Genomic DNA, 24,988 nt, shown 5'->3' on the forward strand with positions numbered 1-24,988 from the left:
GTGAGTGTCGTCAATCTTTTATGTAAATGTGAAATAATGGTATTTTAAGACCTAAGTCGATGAACTTCGCAAGTAAGTCGACAATCTCCTGTGTAAGTATGAAATAATATTATTTGAAGAGCTAAGTGGATGAACTTAGTGATCCTTAGCCAGTGAATGTCGACAATATCCCGTGGAAGTATAAAATAAGAAGGGCTAAGTGGATGAGGGAACTTAGTGATAATTTAGTGAATTTAAATGTATAAGTTTTATCATTTATACGTTGACATTAGGAAATAAAAATTATGCGTTGGGAACTCCTGGATCGAGTATTGGGAGAAATTTGCCTTCGTGGAGGACATTTTGATGGAACTAACCCGCATTTGCGTTACATGGAGAGGAAGACTACGAGAACCTCCCACGGTTAGCCTGACGGCAAGGGGGCTCTAAACCCGTAATCCACCTGCCACTGAGGATATTTCACGTCAGCACTGTGGTCGGTGAATGCCGGATGCGGATTCACATCGTCCAGCCGTTGGTGGGATTCGAACCCGGTTCACTTCATTGAAGGCGAACGCTCCATCCTCTGAGCCATCACGGCTCAAGGGTTAAATATTGAAAGATTAGATCACAACCGCTTTTCATTTTCACAAAACCGTTGCTATTCTATATATTGACGTTTTGCACCATTTTCAGAATTAGCACAGAGAACATACTGGCTAAAGATAAGCTTAACTTAACAGTCGGAAATAACTGTTGCAAACTCAACAATTATAAAAACAGAACATTATTAAAAAAAAAAAAACTGTTAATTCGTAATGACAAAAAAAATTTCCTTTTTCCCCACAAAGCTCTTCATTTATCAAGTATGGACATTCACCGAAATAAATATATGAATGTCGGCATTCACGAGATTTCAGACCTTCACGATAGCGGTTACAAATTTAAGGTGTGTAATTAAATGCAAGTGACATTTAAAATATCCAGATCTTCGGTATATTCGGAATACCTGAACCCGGATCCTTTAAGTTTATTAAATGCTTCAAAAAAAATTTCAAAACAATGAAAATTTTGAAAAATATAATTAAATACGACATAAAAATTAACAGATTACTTATTAGCGATCAGTGTATTTTATTAAATTTGTTTTTTGATCCTTACGTTTCATTTTTTTCCCACTAAAATTTCTATTGATACTCTATAAACTATAACTGTTGATAAATTTGCGTTTTTAGACAGTAATAATAAATTCAATTATGCTTCAAAAAAGAAATCAAAAGATATAGTTAAAAAAGGCTACTAAATTTGATGGAAAATTTTTTTTAACATCATAATTTCTTAGCTTTTAAAGAAAAATCTAAATATGAGTTTTATGATTAATGAATATTTTTTGAAACAAAAATTTTTAACACAATTTTTTAGCTCTTAAAAATAATCTAAGAATTATTTTCTTGATCAATGAATATTTTTTTAAGTAAAAATTTTTAAAATTATAAATTTTTAGCTTTTGAAAATAATCTAAGAATTATTTTTTGATCAGTAAATATTTTTTTAAGTAAAATTTTTTCAAATTATAAATTTTTAGCTTTTAAAAATAATCTAAGAATTATTTTCTTGATCAGTATATATTTTTTTAAGCAAAACTTTTTAAAATTATAAATTTTTAGCTTTTGAAAATAATCTAAGAATTATTTTCTTGAATAGTATATATTTTTTTAAGTAAAACTTTTTAAAATTATAAATTTTTAGCTTATGAAAATAATCTAAGAATTATTTTCCTGAACAGTATATATTTTTTTTAAGTAAAACTTTTTAAAATTATAAATGTTTAGCTTTTGAAAATAATCTAAAAATGATTTTTTTGATCTTTAAATATTGTTTAAACAAAAAACGTACACAAAATAAATTAAATATAGGAATCCTATTTAGTAGTTTTTAATTTTCGATAAAAAATATTTTTGTGACTTTTCTTTCCACTGCATTTCTACTTTTATAGTTCACTTTCAAAAGATAAATAAAATATTTTTGTGCCTTATTATGTAAAAAAAAAATAAAGAAATAAAATAATAAACATAAAAATTACTAAATTATTTTCTTTAAATACCCGTATGAACATTTCAACAAGAATTAAAAGAATGCAAATTCTTGAGTTTGTTTAAGAAAATCCGATGAGAATTTAATTTATCCAATGAAAAATAGTAAAATAAATGCCGTGTGAAATTATTAAAATGTAATGAAAAAAGTGAACTACTCAATAATTTGATCATTAAACCAATAAAAATAGCATCTGAAACATGCGACAAAAATAAAATATTAAATAATTTGTTCAGTTTCTGACTAGAAATTTCACAAATATAAGTATCACACAATAAATAAATAAATATAACACCCGTAATCTTATAAAAATATTTTTTTGTAACTCTGACTGTATTCCTTTAAGTAAAAGAAAGGAAATCGCACCAAAATGACTCTTTTCCTCTATAAACAAATATTTCGTACTTCTAATAATTTTAAACGTCACTTCAAATTCCATTAAACATATGATTTTCATTTTCCGTTCATTTATCTTACAAATTCAAAAGATTCATCGTAACAAATGTTAATTAAAATCGGTGTAAAAGCTCTAAATTTCTTATAAATTAAGCACTTGGATACGAATTAATACACATTTTACGAATTTTTGATAATACTTGAAGGATTATATGTTCTTTAAATGGTTTGTAATCCATTTTATATCTCGCATAGTATTTCCATTCTCCCTAGTATGTGTTGTACACTGCCTGGTTAGAAAAAAGAAATGTGTCTACAAAATTTTAGACATGCAGTTTTTAAAATAGCGACGAACGCTTACGTGCTAGTAAAATCAACTCAGTGAACATCGATTACTTTTTGTCGAATAATACAGAGACAATATTGAATAATAGAAAAATAAAACCATTTTGTCTTCGTTACCGTTTTTTACTAAGTGTTTCACTTGGTATTTCTGCTTATTATTTTTACGAGTTGGTTTGGTTTATGATAAGAAATTCCCACACATTCACATACGTTTATCCTGTACAAGGTCCGAAGACAGTTTGTTCTGTGGCTATTGTGCTACACAAAATATGCGTACATCAACGAGAAGACGTTGCATAAAAATGTTAAATTTCTCTATTTACTGCTTTCCAATATTTAATAATACGATGAACAGCTCGCTAACCAATCCGGTAGTTTTTTAGATAATACAGACTAATAAGACGACCCTTCTTGCAATGTTTCTTTTATGTAGCAACGTATGACAAGTAATGATTTTGAAATAATAAATTAAATTTTAATAATTAACCATTAACCACGAAATTATGTTGTTGTTACGTCGCACCATTTACATCGCACTAGACCTGCACAATGGGCGACGGTCTGTGAAACATCCCTGAGGAGGATCCGAAGACATGCCATCACAATTTAGATCCTCTGCAGAGGGAATGGCACCCTAGCTTCTGTAGCCCGATGACCTGCACGTGAAGTCGTGCACGGTAGAACAGTTAAACGAGGACCAATACCGCACACACTCGGTTCCTTCTCAGACTGAACCAAGTGGTCACCCACCCGCACACTGACCGCAGCCAGTGTTGCTTGACTTCAGTGATCTGCTGGGAACCGTGTCTTAACGATCAGTCCATTGCGGGACACCACGAAGTTATGAATACTAAAGGAAGGAATGTAAACATTAATTGCTATTTTAAAAATTGCATCTCAGAATTCCCCGCTACTAATTTTTTTTTTCGTAGGAAAGGCAGTGTACTCAGTTACGGATGAATGCACATAGAAATATCAATACTCAGATCAGCACTTTCTTACAAATTAAGGCCGAAAACAATGTACGTAGTACACCATAAATCGCACACACTTTTTGATGTATTGCACATAAAAACACAAATAAGTTCTTTCCTTTTATCTTCCGCAGAAGTTCTCTTTCCAACAGGCTGAGTTATAAAACAGTTCTTTTTTTTTTCTTCGAAAACATATTCTATTTAGTAATCTGTGTTAGTGTTTCTTTTGTTGCGTTGTTGGAATCGTTAGATCCTGTGTGTCATTTGAGGGCTGCTGTTGTCCTAGGGATCGCAACATTCTGCGACACAAACTTCGGATTCGGACGGGCGACACCAACCACTGGAAGTAGTCAGGATCGACGCTCTCGTAGCCTGCACGAACCATTTGTACAAGTTCCGGTACTGTTCGGGGTTGCCGCGTTGTTGGTAAAGTGGCTTCCACTTCAGGCCAAAGTAAATCACAAGGATTTAGATCAGCAGATCTGGCTGGCCACTCTACGCACTGCACTTGCTGCTGGCATAGAAAGTCTTCCACAACAGGACTAGCTTGAATCGAAGCTTTATCTTGGGCAAATAGGAATCTGAAATGAATTTCGTATTAATATACATTTTATACACATAGTAACTACTAAACTAAACTCAGTGGTGCGACAGCCCATAGAGATCCCTCTATGGGCTGTCATCCATTCAAGGCCTACTGTGCCCATCTAATTCTTGACATTTGGGCTCTGAGGTGCAAGAGCAGAGGTTCCGGATGGGTGGTCAGCCCAACGCGGAACACCCAGTGTTTAGTTCCCAAGCATGCTTGGTACTGATTTTCTCGGCTGATTTTAAAGGCTGAGTCAACTTTGCCCAGTCCAAGGATCGAACCAGGGACCTGTGGCACAACAGCGCGAAGCGCTACCGTTCAGCCACCGGACGTCTTATATACATAGTATGTTGTTGGAATGTTTGGTATTATGTAAAAAACTTGCATTACGTCTTATAGTTTTTGTAAACTATACCAGTCAATGACATTTGCAGTTGGTTTTGTTCGTGTAAAAATCAATTGAGTTTCTTATTTTCTTTATTTTTAGAAAAATTAAATTTTATTACTTAAGTCCAGGATGTACTAAAAAATAAAAAGAAACCAATGCTCGCCAAAAATGGAATTTCTGTAGTTTCAGAAAATAATTGTGCTAGTGGTTGTCTAGATAATATATTCATATCCTCCAACTCCTACGGAATTTCGTGCTCTCAGAAAATATTTTCCCCAGTGGTAGCAGAGATAATATATAATTAAACTTAATAGAATTTTGTTCACCAACTTTCAGCGTTTTAGAGGAAAATTTCATCTAGTGGTAACTAAATTTATATTTTAATGTATTATTACTTTTAAATGAAAATTTGATTTAAAGTTATTTTCTAACCACTACGTGTAAATGATTTAAAAGTTCCTACGAAACTTCACTTTGTCTCAGCTCTCTCGTGGTGATGCTTTTAAAACGGTAGCAAAATTACAAAAAATTCTGAAAGATTTAGTTTTTAATTGTCTACCATTCCCATAAAATATTTTGTAAAACGTGTAGTAGTTAGCAGCTCTGTTGCTTATAAGTTACCTATAAATTATTTTAGAAATATATGTAAAAGTCAGATTGATAAGCGCTCTCGTTCATATAATTTGACAGACGTTTTAAAAAAAACTCCATTTGTTTCAAAATTTCTGCATCCGCTTACTACCATTGGAAAAAATACATCGCATTAACTTAAAAATGTTGGAAGTCATTAGTAAGCTGAAAATGTTTAAAATGGAATAGAGAAATTAAGAGGAATAAAACATTTATACTATATTCTTAATCGGCACAATATTTTAACACGTTAAATGCCATAGGGGTCACCGGTGACCGGCGAAGTCAAGATTATTAGAAACACATATTTCGAGTAAATTTTTTTATTTTATTTATTATTATCGTTACTAAATTGGTTTGAAGAAATTAATGCAATATAGAACACACAAAAATAGTTTTATTTATATACACAAAGATGCCAACTTGCTCCGGACCGCGAATAATTATTTTCAAGTGGTAGTTTATTAATTGTGATTCTTGGTTTAATAAATTCAATTTAGTAGATTTTTATCCTCCTCTATTTCTAAACAATTCGTAGGTTTATATAATTCACCATTTTTTTTCAAATATGTCATACTAAACCCTTTAAAAAAATAGCAAAATATGTCAAATATTTGGAAATTTATTTTGTAGTTATTTACCGTTTGGCCAGACGGGCAAGCCATGTAAAATTAGCGTGGTATTCAACATGTTAATAATTTCAACTGTAAAAACACAAATGCAAAAGCTAGTTTTTGAGATTTTAATTTGAAAGTGGAAGGTAATAGTAAAAAAAAGTTGAAAATTTTCTTGTCTATTATGAAACTGGTATTATTTTTTAAACACTATATGAACCATTTGACAAAAACTGTTAGCATTCGTGCAAATTTTCCCTTGAGGATGATATTCCCAAGTAGTAACGTTATTCTTTTAAGCCTTTGTGGAAGTAATTTATTGAAAAAAAATTCTTTTTATTTTAATTGTTATTTTACTAGCATTTTGAGATACACTTTTCTAACAATCGTACCATTAGGTAGCATTTGAGAAACTATGGAATTCCACTTGGGAAAATCATCTTCGAGAAGAATATGTGCCGTAAGGTATGAATTAGATTTTAAAAACAGAATATAATTGAAAATTGAAATTAAATATTACCACTGTATAACTTAAAGCTTCATTTATATAGTAAAAACGATGTTTTAATGTTTAATAAATGTAGGATATAGTTTCATTTACAGTAAATTTGTATTATGACTAATGAAAGATGCATATGGAACTAGTCGAGTCATGCTGATGTTAAAGTTCCGGATTATCTATCTTAAGTAGCGAGACTATTTCGTCCTTTGTGCCGCTTTCGATTGAGATTGGCTACCGCTTATCACATGGGTAAACAGTCGCCATATTGGTGATTGGTTTGAATGGCAAAGTATCATTGCACCTGATATATTATTTCGATTTTTTTAAGCTTTATTTATTTCATATTTTTAAATTAATAATTACAGGTTGCTACGCATTTGGTTGTTCTAATAAGTCAAATTTGGACTTTAAATTACATCGTTTATCTGTGGGCAATCACAATAAAAACGACGGAAAGTATATTGACGGAGAAAACTGGAATCCAAGCGAAAACAGCAGATTATGTGAGGTAAGTTTGAATTTAATTTATTTATTCATTTATTTCAAATTTTACCTGATATTATTTATTAATTATGTAGAGCATAGATGTTTTTTTTTTCAAATAAGAGTAGTTTTTTTTTTTCAAACTTGTATTCACCTGAAAGAAATGAGAAATTAGACTACAAATATTGTTTTTAACTTAATGTTTTCGTTTGAAATCTTCAAAAATAGATTTTAATAGCATTTAAATATTGGAGTGATTTTGCTGCCAGAAATATAAGTAACAGAGTGTAACATATTACATATTTTTCAACTGAGTAATTTTAAAATTTCTACGTTTTAATAGGGATATCTAATTCCTAACTGAACTATTAGTTTCTTGATTTTTTTAAAAAAAAATTTCATACATTATGTAACTTTTAAAAGTTTTCAGTGATCAAATTAATGAGCATGGATATGTATTGATCTTTTATCCTTAACACGTTGAATGTCACGCTAATTTTACAAGGCTTGCCCGTCTGGCCAAACGGTAAATAACTACAAAATAAATTTGCAAATATTAGACAGATTTTGCTAGCTTTTTCAAAGGTTTAGTATGACACATCTGAAAAAGTGGTGAAATATATAAGCCTACGAATTGTTTAGAAATAGTGATGGATAAAAATCTACTAAATTTAATTTATTAAACCAAGAATCACAATTCATAAACTACCACTTGCAAATATTTTTTCGCTGTCCGGAGCAAGTTGGCATCTCTGTGTACATGAATAAAACTATTTTTGTGTGTTCTATATTGCATTATTTTCTTCAAATCATTTTAGAAACGATAATAATATTAAAAATTAAAAATTTACTCGAATTATGTGTTTCTAACAATCTTGGCTTCGCCGGTCACCGGTGACCCCCATGGCATTGAACGTGTTAATGTGCAGGGGATTTATGATCATTCAATGCGATCATGAGATTTGGAAATACCTAAAAATAAGCCATTTCGACTTTATCGAATCTGGCTTAAAGATTGACGCTAGGTCGTTTTTATTAAAAACAGATCGTGCATTTCGTGCATTAGCTTCTCAGAATAAGAGCCTACCTGTGAGCATTCAGACCATACATAGCTGCAGCTGAAGGTAGAAGCCCATTGTGCAATATTTGGACATATCTCTCCTCCGTAAGTTCATTAGGAATGTGTAAAAGTTGACCCTTCTTTCCAGAGCCTGAAATGCACACCCAGAATGTGGCAGAAAGACCTCCACGCTGAAAAAATTCTTGCAGACCCGAGTAACTGTCCAAAGGGGGCTGACCAAGCCTCCACACTCTTACACCACCGTCTCTGTCCGAAAGAAAGATCTTCATGTCACTGAACACCATGTAGCTTAGTTCTTCGGTTGAGAAGGAACAGATCTCTTGCAAAGTCCGAGGAGGTTTGGTGGGCTGTTTCTCAGCTGGAGGTAGAGGGGGTGGATTCTGCGGGGGTGGTTGATGGTGTTGGTTCAGTTTATTGCATTGTTGGTTGTGCGGAGATACGCTTTCTAGCTTGGGACTGGGTGGCGACTGAATTCCAAGCTGAGATCGAAGTTCTTTCAGACGCCGGCGAACGGTTATGGTGGTGCTTCGGTTGCTGGAGGTAGGACCTGGCGGTACTTTTCGGTTTTCTTCCTGCCATCGAGATTTAAGTGGGTGCGAATGGGGTACCAATCTAGATGAAAGAGGAAGAATATGTTTTAAAAATGTAAAAGACTTTAATATTTGAAGAATGAAAAGCAATTATACTGAGTCTAACACAAATGTACTACGTACTCAGTCTAACGTAATCAAACTAAGTCAGTTTTTAAAATAAAAAGGAGGAAAGGTCACTAGGGTCAGACCATCAAACGACTGTTTTAGTAATTGTTGATTTTTTGGACAGTGAAGGGTAGATAGCGAATACTTCTGACTTACTCATTAAAAAAGTATAAAATAGGGATCCTTGTATGTCCGAAAAATCATGCCAGTGAAGGTTTTATGACTTGAGAAGGCATGATGTTGTATGTCGATTGTCGGCACGACTTTTTCATGTCTTCGTAAGACGCACTGCTACTAGTTTTATTATACGTGTTCTTAGAACCTTTCCCTTGTTCATTTTTATAGGGATTCATTTGGTTTTGATGCCATATTAATGAATGACAGCGAGTGGCAACATTGACCTCATTTTGTCAAGGATATTCTGGAATCGAAAGATATTTGTCGGATGGTTTGAACAGCTGCATCTCTTGACATGCACCCGATAGAAGTAATTTGGGAAAACCTCGGTGGACTGCTTTGAATATCTCTGTACAATTCTTTCGTGAGCTGGAACATGAGTAATTTGGAGTCTGACAACTTAATTTGCTGTACGGGAAACGCTGATGCAGTGCAATTAGTGGTGGACACATAATTATCCATGCATATTATAATCCATTTTCGTAATGTTTCCATGTCAATTTCTAATACAAAACTGTGATGTGTTATTTTCTCAAAAAAGGTACTTTTATGCGAAATGTTCTGTTTCTTTTTTTCCCCCCAATTTTTTATTTTATAATTATTCCATTTACGCACAATTTTGATTTTGGCCTTTAAACGTATTAGATTGAATTTAAAGTAGTTAATATTTATATTATTAATATTTATTTATTAATATTTATTTATTTATTAATATTTATTTATTTATTAATATTTATTTATTTATTAATATTTATTTATTTATTAATATTTATTTATTTATTAATATTTTACAGCAATTAAATATTTATTCCAATAAAATTAGATATTTTTTAAGAAAACATTAATAAAGTAAAAGGATAAATTTAAAATTCATGGAACTTTACGTATTCTTTACTATTTAACAAAATTTTTAGGACTATGAATTGGAGGACTCTGACTCTAATTTTACTGAATTACAATAACTACACTAATTGTGCTGTGATAATGCTTTATTAAGCACTAATTTATTTTGAAAAAAAAATATTGCATTATTAAATTGAAACATTGAATAATTCTGTGAATATTTTTAACTTATCATGAAATTTATAACCTGAAACACTATTTTTAATTGAGACATTATGTATAATAATACTAATAAATATACTATACATAATAATACTAATAAATATATTATGCATAATAATACTTATAAATATACTATACAATTGTATTACGTATAACTAAGAAAAATCAGAACATGCATTGAAAGTTCGTTTCAGCAAGCTTCAAATTAAACTTTGCTTATTAATCAGTTTTTAAAAAAATACTATATATTCCAAGAAATATCTAATTATAATAAATTCATGTTTAACAGCCTGAATAAAATCGGCCATTAAATACATGTAATTGTTAAAAGAGGTGTGCTTTTCCCTCGGTGCTTTTTTCCAATGATCTTTATCTTTGCTTTTTCAACTAGAGCTCCCCCCCCCCCTACAGCTTTTTCCTGTGGTTCTAGTATGAAGTGTTACTCATTACAAAGAAATTCTTAAACTCTTTGTGTCTATGGTGAAAATCTGAACTTGTTGTACCCGATGCAAGCAAATTCTATTAAAAATAACAAATTTAAACAACATTTCATTCAAATTTACAAAAAATTTAAACAGTGTTTCTTGAAAATTAATTAAATTCCAACAGTATTCCAATAAAACTTATAAAATTTAAACAGTATTCCATTAAAATTACGAAAATTGAAACATTCAATGAAAATTAAATTTTTCTATGAAAAATTATTTTTGTCAATATCTTAAAAACTTGACATGATAGGGCAAAACGGTTTCCTTAGTTGAAATCAGCATAACAAACTACATTAAAAAAGGTAAACATCATGCTAACATATCTACAGCTTGCTCATCAATGTTATATTTATCAATGCAATTTTTTTTATGGAAGTAGTTCTTCTATTGTTTTAAAATATGAGGTCAGTCTGTTATTTTTTTTATATTTAGTTTTTCATCAATTATCTAATATTTTATTTTTCGAAAAAAAATTTAAAAATTTTATATCTTATTTCCGAAAGTTCTTGGGACGCCTAATATTGAGCAATAGTGGGTAAGTGCAATTATTTTCGCACCTATTACGTACAATTCAGTTGTTTTTCTCATGTATTTTAAAATCGGTTTCATATTTTGGATAAAATAAAAATAATAAAACAAAAATGAATTAAAATGTTAAAAAAATTCAAAACCGTCATCTTCTGCATTGTCGTCTGCCGTTTTCCAAACAGTATTGTTTTCACCCTCATTAACTGTGTTATTTTTTAGAAAATGCATCTGAAAACAAAAGATTTTATGAAGCGTGCTACAAGTTAAACAAAGCAGCAAAGGTCAAACGCATGAGAAAAATTGCCATAAATTGAAAGAGACGCAGATAATTCTTCCTCAAGACAAACAGCTGATACAAGAATAAACCTCAGCTTCACCTGCTAAGAGGATTATTATTTTACTTTTTTCATGCGAAATGTCAGATAACAGTAAACCATCGATATTATTACATTCTCTTCTTTTTTTGCATTTGATTTGTTCTGCTGGATTCAATTCATTGATAAAAGAGATATTGCTTCTACAATCGAATTTGAAATTCTGTGTATAGGTAGAAAGAGACATTTTCTGTTGGTTTTTTTTTCTATTTCGTTCTTGTAATTTTTTGTATTTTGTCTACATAATATAAATGTTACCATAAATAGGTGAAATCCAATTTTATGCAAAATAATCAACAAAAAAGAAAAGGTTTAAAGCGTAATTTCACCCTAATTAAGATATGAAATTTCTTTAGAAAAGATAAGTTTTAAAATTTTGCGTCTGCAATTTAATGCTAGTTTAAAATTTCAACCCTTATAACAGTACAGCTATTTGCATAACAGTAAGTAATCAAATTAAAAATAAATAAATTTATAAGTATGTCAGTAACTGAGAAAATCAATAAATCGATAAAAAAAACAACAACCAAGAATCATCAAAATCAATAGAAAGCGTAAGAATAACTCAAAATGACTTAGAAATCCAAAGAAGGAAGTAATCTATAAATCAGTGAATTAATAAATGAACATTTGGGCGAATCAACATTTTAACGAACTTATGAATGGTTAAATCAACAATCCAATGAATGTACGAATCAGTGAATTCAAGAATCATTTTAAATTAAGGATGGAATCCATGTATCAGTGGAACAATAATTGAGCTAGTCAAAGTATCAGCGAATCAATAATCAAGGAATCATTGAAATAAAAGAATCAACATGTTAGCAAATCCATGAATGAACTGCTAATCAGCAAATTATTCGTTGATATTCTACTTTGTTCATTTGGGATTCACTCTTTAATTGGTTTGCTAATTCATTTAGTTACTTTTCACTCATTTACTTATTCGTTGTTTTATATATTCATTTAAATACTCGTTCATTGATTCGCTGATATATACTTGTATATCGATTTGTTTTATTCTGTACCTAGAAATCGATTTCATGTTTAATTCGGCTACTTACTGTTTGTTATACATCTAGTAAGAACACGTTTTCATTGAAGCAGAAAGACGAAATAAAATTTTAATTTTTGTCTTACCATACCTCCGTAATAAGAATGTGAAATAACTGACGATCGTAGATACTTCACATTTTTACTATAAGTATCATGTGTATAAGTATCATATGTATAAGTATCACATTAAGTATCATATATCGTATTTGGAAGGCATATGGAGGAAGGAATAAGCAACTTATGTTAATTCAAAGACCGGTAGGTAGAAGATTGTCTTGTCTCCTTCACCTACTGATTTTAGCTGGGTAAAATGGAATGGCTTTCCCGCCTAGGGTCACTTCACCCATTCCATCCAGGAACACTAATGCATTTCCAATTTCTATTTGACTTTTCCACCGCTATGAACAAACAAGATTTTATTACGCATCATCTTAGACAGTTGGCCTTGAAGGTAATCAACACTTTACCCATAAATGCCATCAAGATTCTTGCTGATGACATTGAAATTGCTTGATCATACAAGTAATGGCATTTTTACAGACTCATTGAAGAAAATTTATTCCCTGTCAACATAACCCTGCTCTGTCTTTAGAAGTGAAGTTCTTGCAATCAATGAAAGGCTTAAAGTTATATTAATTGAAGGGTTTTTTGATCAACTACGGCGATCTTATCAGGCAACCGTGACTCAATACAAGATCTCAGTAATAGCATCCTTCTAGGCGATAAAATCTACAGAAATTGCAGATTATTTCTCAGTTTCATGATATATATTTTCTGTAGGCTCCCTCATATGTGGAATTTTATGGTAATAAGATGGCGAATAAACTACCTACTTCTACTGTTCTTACCTATCAAGAATTATTCTCTATGAAAAATGCACAATTCAAGACTGAGGGTTTGGTGCGTAGAGTCCTATTTGGGTAGAAAGTCGGATTGGACCTTGCTTGGGACCCAAGCTTTCAGAATGGCTCCTCACGGTTAGCTAGTGGCCACATTGAGTGCATTTTCAAAGATGGCTTGTAAATCTTCGAAATCTGCATAAAATGCCACGACGCGAGGCTTCTGCCAAACACATTCTGGAATGTTTGGGCCTCACCACGGAGAAAATTGATTCAAATCCTCACTTTATCATTGACTTTCTTCGAGTCAATTGTCTTTTGGACCTGGCTTGATTTCATTTGTTTTGGAGGATTAGAAGCAACCTCCGACAAGTAATTATTCCCCAAAACGAAATTCAACAATTTAAGGCAGCAAATTTCAATTGGGGTCAAAATTATAAGGCTATCAAGGTGTAAGCAAAATCTATCTATTCAGTTCCTTTTAGAAAATAAATACATTCATGGGTAAATACTGAAGTAGCTCTGAAGGTTGCCATTTAATTCTTACCACTGATAATGGAGATTTGCGTCGTTTTAGCGTTTTTTACTCCATCCTGTCCAATTCATTTTAACATACGTACACTAATAATTTATGTAGCGCACGTATACTATTATTTTATTTTTATACGCACGTATACTATTATACTATTATATTATTTTATTTACGTACATCAGACTCAGTTTGTAACATCGCTTTGTGTTCTTTCCTTGAGTATGTAATGTCATTTAGGCTTGACACAAAATAATGATATTTTCGTCTCTTGTGCAACTAAACTCTTCTTTCAACCAATCTAGCATACGATTCATTAACTAGATCCATTCTGTAAATACGCAAAAAGTAGTTTCTTGCTAGAAGGAGCTTGTATAACGTCCCTAGCATCAATTTTACTTTGGCCCCAGTTGAGCTCAATATGGGGCCTACATGAATATTCATCGAGAGACCAGTACAGGGATGCCTAGATTTTTTAATAGTGGTCCTATATAGGGCCAATATCGGTCTATATACAGCCAATATAGAGTAATCGGCCCATATACGACCAATATACGGCCTATATTGGCAGAATAATGAATCTAAAATATCGAGTGAATCTGAATCCCCATATAGGAATATCTCTCAATCTATCTATATAACCTGAAACTCTATATAGGGTCGATATTGATAGTAAAGTGGCTGTAAAATATCGAGTGAATCGGACTATTCTATGTAGGGCCAATATCGGAAATATTGGTCCAATGAGGGCCCAAGTTTTTTTTGCTGCTAGGGATTGTCTAGTAAAATTTGACGGCGGTGAATGTTACCATTTATGTTTTTTGAATTTTCAGCTGCCTCAATATCTATTTTGTATATGAATCTATTTTGCAAGCTAAATAAAACACTTCTCTTTACTGCGAATCTTTATATCAGTCTAACAATTTGTAATTTTTGTTCCAAAATTCTAAGCATTGACAAAAATCGGACAACACTACTCATCAAGAAAATGTCTCGAATAAATTCGTGGAAATTCAACTTTCACAGTCTTGAATTTGAGAGTAGCAAAGTTCTTTTGAATTTTAGTTTTAAAAATTCATACCAGAGATACATCAATCTAAATACAAATTAAAATATTTGGATAGATTTAGTACATGAAAACACGTTGCCATTTCCATGAATTGTTAGCAATACGTTTTTATTACCGCTTTCAGTATTTGTGAAGCAGATATTTCAAATATGCTTTTATTTGAGCATTTAGAGAAATTTCTGATGGAGAAAAATTTCTAAATGTTAACATTTTCTCTTTTTTTTTTCTAGGACACTTTCACCGAATCTACACCTTGTCATCCACTTGTCGAACGTTTATTTGAGATACACTTATTTCAGATAAAAGTTTTGCTGCCCTTTGAATCTTCGTATTCCAATCACATCCAGGTCAACAATGAAGTAAGAATGTAGTGAAACAGGGATACAACTTCGATTCTACACTTAAAGTCTTATCATTCGCTGCTAAAGTGATCTTCCTGTCTTCCTTGAGAGGCCCTCACTACAAATTTTTCTTTAATTTTTTGTTTATTTTTAATTTAACTTTTTTTTAATAAATAGATGCATTACAACTATTCCCTACAGATTTAGGGATCAGAATGATCCAGCATTCCAGAAGACCAACAGCTGATAATATTTCTGCTTTGCTGTAAGTGATGCAAAAAATTAAGGAAATAAAATTCATGCGTTAACTGACAAAAAAAATTATGTTTCATAATTGCGAATGTACAAAAAAATATATAATTAATTACAATCAGCTATTCAGCAAACCTCTTAGAAGTGATGGAGGACTGTATTTGAAAAACTTATCACTTCGAAAAAATTAATGCTCTAATTAATGCTCTTGAAAAGATTAATGCTCTAATACTAGCATCAAAAAGGACTAAATAAAAAGCTCTTTCTCCGTAAGAAGTTCGAAATACAAGAAGGTGCGAATGCCATTTGATAAACTGAGACTTTCTGATACTGAACATGATGACGTGCAAAAGAATGTGCTGCATCAGCTGTAGCCTAGATTGGTGACTCGATTACCTTTATAGAAACCTGGGACGAAAATTATTTAAACTTAAGTGGTCGTTTATTCGCAGAGATATGTCTACTTATTTTGAAGACTGGTTTACTGCCACTTAATTATTTTGGGTAGACCTTTAAGAGACTAGCACATAAGAATGCTTTATTGAATAATCGCAAAATCCATAAAAAGAACATAAAATATATATATGAACTAGATCAGTGTTTCCCAACCTTTTTATCACCGCGAACCTGTCAACGTTTGATAATTTTACCTCGGCCCGCTAGGGGGGGCGTTGATTGTTCATATTTTAGATCATTTTGATTTATTAATTTTAATTTAATTGTATTTAAATATGCCTCCAAAATGAAATACAGTTACACCAAAAAATAAATATAAAGTGATTTTAACTTTTTAACTTACTAGAAAGTTAAACCAATGAGAACCCTGAGCTTGTTTCTTTGCAATGAGACGGTTCCATCTGGGGGTAATCGGAGACAATGATGCATTACAAACATTAAAAAATGTATGTCACTACCCTCGGGGGCCCCTTTTTTTTAAAATAAATAAAATTTTTATGGAACATGGATATTTTTAATTTGGGGTATAAACCTAGGAATTTAAATTCATTTTCAAGGAAATGGGCGGCCCGGTACCATTTGACCGATCCGTGGACCGGGGGTTGGGGAACACTGAACTAGATGATTAGATTCATTGGCAATCAAGAAAGTGGGGTGTTCTCACCTGTTGTGGACAGGAAGTTGTTGATCCTCTCCATTGTGGACTTGCTGTTGTTGAGGATGGTGCTGGGTGAGGGCACGGGGCCTTCTTCTATGAGGCAGATCGGCAATGCAACCGGTCTGCTGCCACTTGTGTACCAGGCGCATCACAGTGGTCCGGTGGCAGCCAAGCTCGGTAGCAATCTTTGTCCAGGACCAACCCTGTTGGTGCAATGACAGGGCTCGGGTTCGCATACCTGCAGTGACAATACGCTTCTCAGAAAATAAATTTCTCTCATATAAGCATGCACATTTCCGATGGGGGAGGGGGGGAGGAAAATTCATAGCTGCCAACTTTTGCACTTGCCATGAACGACTTTTCCTAGTAGAAGGAGAAAAAAAAGAACTAAATTGACAATTGTATGCGATTTTTTTAAAAAGAAATTTCGCCAACAGTTATAGGTTCAATCTAATGTTTATGATGTCGTTTATTTACGAGTATATGGTTTACTTATATCCATGGAGTAAATAATTTTAAATAAAATGTTTAAAATGCGAGTTAATTTATGAAATGATTTTGATAAAAATTTTTGCAAAATGCGGTAGAGTTGGCAGCTATGTTACAGTTCATAAGTTGCAGCTAAGTTACAGTTCATAAAAGAGTTATTAGGTTTAATCTTGATTCGTAGATAGTATTGTAGCTCTTATAAGCACAGATGCAAATTGCTCGACTTTTTGGCAATTTTTTCCCAGTGGCATCAAGCTTTATATTCTAATGCTTGTTACTTGGTTAAGTGATTTTTTCCTACCATGACGAATAAAAATTCAGATGCACTTGTTAAACCCCACTTTGCTTTGTTATCTTGTGATGTGGCTTTCGAAATGTTAAGAAATTTAATTTTCAATTCTATATAGCTTTATTAAATTTTAAACTGCAAGCAGAGCAGTTAGCATCCTTGGTGTAGTGTTAGTATTCCTTTCCGATAAATAAATGATACAAAAACAGAACTATTTTAATATTTTTTTAGGTCTCAGGAACCAATCGACCAATTTAGTTCAAGCTTCAATTTTTGTCATTTTAAATTACTTTTTTAAAGAGTGTATAAATTTGTAAATTGTACCAATCAAATTGTTTCATTTAATGTTAAATTAAATAATAGCAAATAAATAATGACAAATAAAAAATGCGAATTTGAAATTCGTTTTGATATTAAATTTCTTTGGGTTAACAGTTTCATAAATGTATGCAAAAGATATTTGATTTCTATAAATTTTTCTATCAACTAGTCAATTATTTTAAATCAATTTTATTGAAACAAAAAATATAAAACAAAAAAAAAATATAAAATAATAAATTTATTAAAATAAAAATCTTCAAATTCAAGAATTTAGAAAAAATCTCTGATAGGAATTAAACAAAGATGCGTAAAGTTAATGCTAACCTTGTAAACGAAACTGTAAATATCAAAATTTCTCCCATAATTCCAGCTTTGTGACAAATTATTAAAAATAAAAAACGTGCCATCCTTTTTAATTAGTTGTGGCAAAAACAAATTGAAAAATAAAAGTCTACACTAAGGCCAAAAACTTTTTATTTTTCTAGAAAGCATGCAAAATACAGATACACACAATCATAAACAATGTAAAAATAAGTACCATGCAAATTGATTCGATATATGTATTTAATATTTTTAGAATGAAAAATAAAGATCTTTAATAAAAAAGAATAATTTCTATGTGCATTCTCAATATTTTTTATAATACTTAGCATAGCATAATTAAGACAAAATATATTATATTATTTTACAAAAATATTTGTACATTCATTTACTAGTTGAATAACCGTTTTTCATACAGCACAAAAAAATGAATAAATCAATGTTAATCAACATTACGCAATCATGCAAACATTGAAAGACGTGTACCGATACATTTAAAGTGGTTCAAACTTTTATTTATTATTGTAAGTTCCCTTGCCTAGTGACTTTACGTTATCAGATTAAATAAAACATGTTTTGAGAAGTTCAATACGTCAAAATAAAGATTAACTACGTTCAGTCCCTTACGGCACCGAAAATAATGTTAATGATCGAGCCAACTCATCATAGTCAAAATTTATCACTATCAAGAAATTTTCTCGATGAGTTTTGCTCTTTATTGCATAACTTAATTTTTATTATCGTTGATTTTTCATATATAGTTTTATCGAACCAAATTTCTAAGAGTAACTAACTACACATTAACAATATAAACACGTAGTTTCATTTATCAGTCAATCGATGTGTTTTCGTACACGTAGTTTCATCTATCCATGAATTTTGCTCTTTATTGCATAATTTAATTTTTTAAAAGTTGATTTTTTATTATATAGTGTTATCGACCCACATTTCAAAAGCGTAACTACACATTAACAATATAAACGCGTAGTTTCATCTATCAGTCGTAGTTTCATCTATCAATGAGTTTTGCTCTTTATTGCATAATTCAATTTCTTTATAGTTGATTTTTTATTATATAGTTTTATCAAACCACATTTCAAAAGCATAACTACACATTAACAATATAAACACGTAGTTTCATTTATCAGTCAATCGATGCGTTTTCGTACACGTAGTTTCATCTATCCATGAATTTTGCTCTTTATTGCATAATTTAATTTCTTAAAAGTTAATTTTTTATTATATAGTTTTATCGACCCACATTTCAAAAGCGTAACTACACATTAACAATATAAACGCGTAGTTTCATCTATCAGTCGCAGTTTCACCTATCAATGAGTTTTGCTCTTTATTGCATAATTCAATTACTTTATAGTTGATTTTTTATTATATAGTTTTATCAAACCACATTTCAAAAGCGTAACTACGCATTAACAATATAAACACGTAGTTTCATTTATCGGTAGATCAATGAGTTTTCGTACACGTAGTTTTTTCCATCGATGAGTTTTGATCTTTATTGCATAACTTAATTTTTTTTATCGTTGATTTTTCATAACATAGTTTTTTCGAAACACATTTCAAAGTGTAACTACGCATTAACAATGCAAACACGTAGTTTCATTTATCGGTCGATCGATACGTTTTTATACACGTAGTTTCATGTATCGATGAGTTTTGCTCTTTATTGCATAATTTGATTTCTTTATAGTTGATTTTTCATAACATAGTTTTTTCGAAACACATTTCGAAGTGTAACTACGCATTAACAATGCAAACACGTAGTTTCATTTATCGGTCGATCGATACGTTTTTATACACGTAGTTTCATGTATCGATGAGTTTTGCCCTTTATTGCATAATTTGATTTCTTTATAGTTGATTTTTCATAACATAGTTTTATCGAACCACATTTCAAAGCGTAACTACACATCAACAATATGAACACGTAGTTTCATTTATCTTTAAGAATACTAATTCAGAGACGATGCTCTAATATGGTGATTTTAAACGTTGATTTTCCTCGAATTTTCCCGAGATAATAAAAAAAACAACATAAAAATGTGCAATAATTTTAACCTATCTTTAATTAAATATAGCTGTAAGCCAGAAAACATAAACTGAAATAATATCTTTTAAATAATTGGGTAAAAAACAAATTTATCTGTAATTTAATTTGCAACCATGAGCTATGCAAACTCCATAAGAATTTTTTTCCACATGTTTTTCCCGGACAGACTAGTCAAAAGGTTGGCACAATTTTTAGGATCGATGTCTTAAATTGTCTAAATTTTAGGACAATGGAAGAAACAATTCTAAAAAATAGAGCGAAAGACAGAGAGAAAAAGATAAACAAATTTCATTTTATTTTTATAGATAGATAATTTAATACACTATATCAGAATAAAAATTGTATCTAAAATTCAAAGAAACGTATTGTTTTTTTTTTACTGTCATTAATGACATAGCAAGGCTCTTAGTCTTCCAATATCTATTGATCTATCAAATATGCAAGTGATAGACGATTTGTGACAAACTATTAAGAATTATTATGACCAATTCAATATGAAAAAACCATGGCTGTTTACTTTCAAATGTGCAGCATATTATTTGTTTCAATGAAAATATGTTACTATAAAGTTGATGAGTTAGATACAGGATTTTTTATCCTTCTCAACTTTAATAAAAACTAGGTTTATTTTCCAACACTTTATTTGCATGTATGTTTTCAAAAATTTAATTTTTTCATTGCTTTTGAAATTAATAATGGTCAATCAGATGTTACATATTTTGAAAATCAAAATAGCTATTATTTGAAACTTGAACGTTAAAAAGCTGTGGGATATTTTATATTATGTAACTGCAGTTCTATGTTTATAAAATATCTCAAAAATTGTTAATATTTTTTCATTATAATGTGTAATAAAAGGGAAAATAGTTAAAATTGCTCGCAGTACGGATATAGTGAACACCCGGTTATAGTGAACCGAAATTTCGGTCCCTTGAATGTTCACTATAGCGGGGTTTAATTACATATAATTTTTATTTTAAGTTAAGTACTAGTGAATTAAATAAATCAAACTATTATTACCCAGTCCTCAAATAAACTTTCTAAAGAATTAGTTTGGTTACCAGTTTTATTTTTTCACCCTGATTTATAGCGTTTCCAGCTGGCTAAAGGCGCTGAAGGATAAAGAAAAATCTTTTATGAAAAGTGTCCGAACTTGGTATCTACGATTATTTTTTTAATTCAAAGTCCATTATTTGAATTAGAATTTGTAATTAAGCTTCGATTGTATTTCATTAATTAAAACCCGAAATTCTATGCTGAAATCATTTTCAAAATGCACCTATTTAAAACACGTTTATTCATTTACATTTAAACTAAATGAATTTAGGGTACCACTTGAGTTCATAAGAAATCTTTGTAAATAATTTCAAATCCTTATGATAAGTTTTAATGCCTATAAAGTTTTAAGGGGAATGCAATTTTTTTTGCAAATATGAATAACATTCACACTACTATTTAACTTTTATAATAAAACTATCATCTGTTCTCAAACTATGACTCTGAGACAATAGCAGTCAATAGGAATCGGGAAACAATACTTTCTATAATGAATTGCATTAACTAATTCCTTAAAATCGAAATTTTTACTTTGTGATAAATTATGTTATGAAAGATGATAGGGTATTAATTTAATGAGCATATTCAGTAGACCTCTATAGTAAAATCTATCACTAAATTTTTAAAAAGTTTGCGATTCCATCTTTGCCTATCCAAATTCGAAGCTATATATGTACAGTAGAGAACCGATTATCCGGAACGATCGGAACTATCGCTATTCCGGATAACTGATTTTTCCGGTTTTATGAATCGCTACAAAAAGCCGTTTTTTTAGTGTTAAACCCAACTAAAAAAAATTTTTTGGAAATAATCTTAAAAATAAGAAAAAACGATAAGGTAATACACTAATGATTATTTCTGAAATGATGGTAAGGTAAACATCTTTCAAAAAAGAAAGAAAAATCCTAAAATCTTATGAGGAAGAAAAATTTTTCTTTTAAAAGTTGCGGGAAAATTTATCGAATTTCGTTCCGGTTTTTTGGTTTTCTGATTTCCGGATAATGGGTTCTGTACTGTATTACTTTTTCTGCCGGCCAGGTGGCCGAGCGGTTAGCGTGCCTGACTGCGAAGCCAATGGCTGCGAGTTCGATCTCGCACTGGGCATGGAGGTTTCTCTCGCTCTCTGTGTTGTCTTCTGATGTGTGAATGTATGAATGTGGCCCACCCTATGAACGGGTATTTGTGGCAGTGTGACGTGGGTAATGTTGCTCGCCTCCGTGACTTTGGTTCACAGGTGCCCACTGGGTAACGATAAATGAGCAACACTTCCGGCATCTTTTAAGGCGAAGAACGAAAGTTCAGTGCCTGCCGTTATTAAAAATATATATATTACTTTTTCTTATATATCTCAGAAGATACTCATGTTCTGTTCTGCTAAAGTAAAAGTTAACCTTGTAATAACTCTGTTAACAGGGTTGCCAAAAATGATTTTAAAAAATTGAATTTATTCGATTTAAATCAAATTTTTTTTTATTTGAATAAGAACTTATTTTTATTTTTTACATTTACCAGTCAAATATTAAAATATTAAAAAATATTAAAAATTGCTTAAATATTAAAAAAAATAATATAGTAAATATTTAAAAAAAAATAGTCAATACTTCTAACTAAAATGGTTAATAATTTCTAACTAAAATGTTTGCAAATATTTTATAATTATTACAAACTATCCTACGAATTTTGAATAGTTTCCAATCATCTAATGAGGAGTAAGTATGTTTAGATCAGAATACATTAGAATTAAAAATAATTGATTTGGTTTTTGTTTTCGGCAGAATAAATCTTTCTTCTTTGTAATTTTAAAAGTTCAGATATTTTAATAATCATAAAACTAATTCAATGTAATTGAAATATGTTTATTATCAACAAATTATTTCACAACTAATGAAAAATTATAATTTAAAAGTCTCATTCCTCTATTTTCCACTTTTAGTTTCCTACTTTTTTTTAAATTTATTAACTGGTCTATTTTAAACCTAATCAATCCCTTTCACTATTTTATTGGATGTAAACTTTATTATTTATAAAATCAGACCTAGAAAATTCACTACCTAAAAAATGAATCCAGTTATGTATAAACTATATACAATTATGACTTAAGTATTTACTTTCAAAATATCAGTTGATTTAAATCTACTATATTATTTTTTTAAAAAGTGATTCAAATTGCGATTTTAATAATAATTTAAATTATGTTAGCCTTGTCCGATAACAAATTTTATGTTTTTGAATAAAATAGCTAAATTTTATCCTACTCTAATCAGATTCACATTCAAGCGCAATCATGTTAAATTTAATTTCTCTCTTTAAAAGCATATTTTTATCAAAGCAAAAAAAGAAGAAGAAAAAGCTTTTTAAATTACCTTTTAATACGCTGGAGTCAAATAAAAAATACACATTAATTTCAGGAATAAAACTTTTCAGACTTTGTTAAAGAATCTGAACTATTAGGCTTTAATTCATAAAAGCAATTTTAAAAAAATAAAATAACAGAAAATAGTTAACCCATATTATAATTTATTTTTCTGTTTATTACCGCAGCGGGGCGTTATACTCATTGGTCAAAAAGTGTTGCGCTTTGAAAAAAAATTTTTCCGCATTTTTATAAACTCTATAACTTAAGTAGAAACTACTAATACTCTTTTTTGTGCTAATAGATACATCCACAGTTCGAAAGGCAGTTAATTAAATAACAGTGAACTTAAATTATTTTTAAATACGTTTTAATGATGCTGTATAAAAATAGGAATTTAATGAGATAAATATGAAGAACAATGTAGGTAAAAAGTAATTACAGCTTGCCTATGATTAGAGGACTTGCGTTTATGACAAGCAAAATAGAGCTATTAATATTTACAACGAATTGTTCATTTCTTTCATTTCAATGTATTAACTTTAAATAGAATCATTCAATGATGTGTTTCCATTGCTTAAAACAAATAAAGACATTATACTTAACACTAATCATGCCATAAGCGGTCAAATGACCGTTTAAGAACTTTTCCATCGAAAATGCGCTTATCATCTTATCGTTTTCGCACATTTGACTTCATGACTTTTTCTAATACAGTTAATAATCTATTAGTATTATTTTTTTGTATTTCGTTTAATTCGAATAACGCTTGTCGTATACCTATTTCTACCACAACCGGTCATTTGACCGGGAGAATAATTTATCGTTTTACAGTACAGAACCCGTTATCCGGAAATCAGAAAACCGGAAAACCAAAAAACCGGAACGAAATTCAATAAATTTTCCCGCAATTTTAAAAAAAAAATTTTTTTTTTCCTCATAAGATTTTAGGATTTTTCTTTCTTTTTTGAAAGATGTTTACCTTAAAATCATTTTGGAAAAAATCATTAGTGTATTACTTCATCGTTTTTTCTTCTTTTTAAGATTATTCCCCCCAAATTTTTTTTCTTAGTTGGGTTTAACAATAAAAAATACGGCTTTTTGTAGCGATTCAGAAAACCGGAAAAATCAGTTATCCGGAATAGCGATGGTCCCACGATCGTTCCGGATAATCGGTTCCCTACTGTATAAGGTTATCGGATCAGACATTGCGATGTAATGCTTGTTCAACGTATTACATTCGATTAGTTGCACATTTCTGCAAATACTGTTGCGTAATTAGTTCAATCAGAATAACTGTGAATTCAAATTTCAAGAAAGTACCTAAAATTTTAGATTGGCACTTTTGTGTAAGAAAAAGTGACAAAAACTAAAAGTTTCGGTAGGTAGCTTATATTTTACTTCATGGCTTTACTTCATTTCTAACTACCTATGGATAGTTTTTACCCAGAAAAACGTCAAAACAATCAAGGCAGCACAAGTT

The 24,988-nt window shown here is 30.6% G+C and overlaps 1 protein-coding gene across 1 annotated transcript in view; it reads right to left on the reverse strand.

Moving 5' to 3' along the window:
• Positions 1-1,944: 1,944 nt before the first annotated feature.
• LOC107452754 (uncharacterized) overlaps positions 1,945-24,988 on the reverse strand; it is a 41,036-nt gene continuing 17,992 nt past the window's right edge. Inside the window, exons 2-4 of the mRNA XM_016069327.4 lie at positions 16,612-16,843; positions 8,082-8,687; positions 1,945-4,369 (exon numbers count right to left, since the gene is read on the reverse strand). Coding sequence (XP_015924813.2) covers positions 4,003-4,369; positions 8,082-8,687; positions 16,612-16,843 — 1,205 coding nt within the window. The 3' untranslated portion in view covers positions 1,945-4,002. The remainder of the gene's footprint in view (positions 4,370-8,081; positions 8,688-16,611; positions 16,844-24,988) is intronic.

The sequence above is a fragment of the Parasteatoda tepidariorum genome, chromosome 2 (genome assembly GCF_982258835.1).
Source record: "Parasteatoda tepidariorum strain Cologne lab strain chromosome 2, Ptep-v5.0, whole genome shotgun sequence".
NCBI lineage: Eukaryota > Metazoa > Arthropoda > Arachnida > Araneae > Theridiidae > Parasteatoda > Parasteatoda tepidariorum.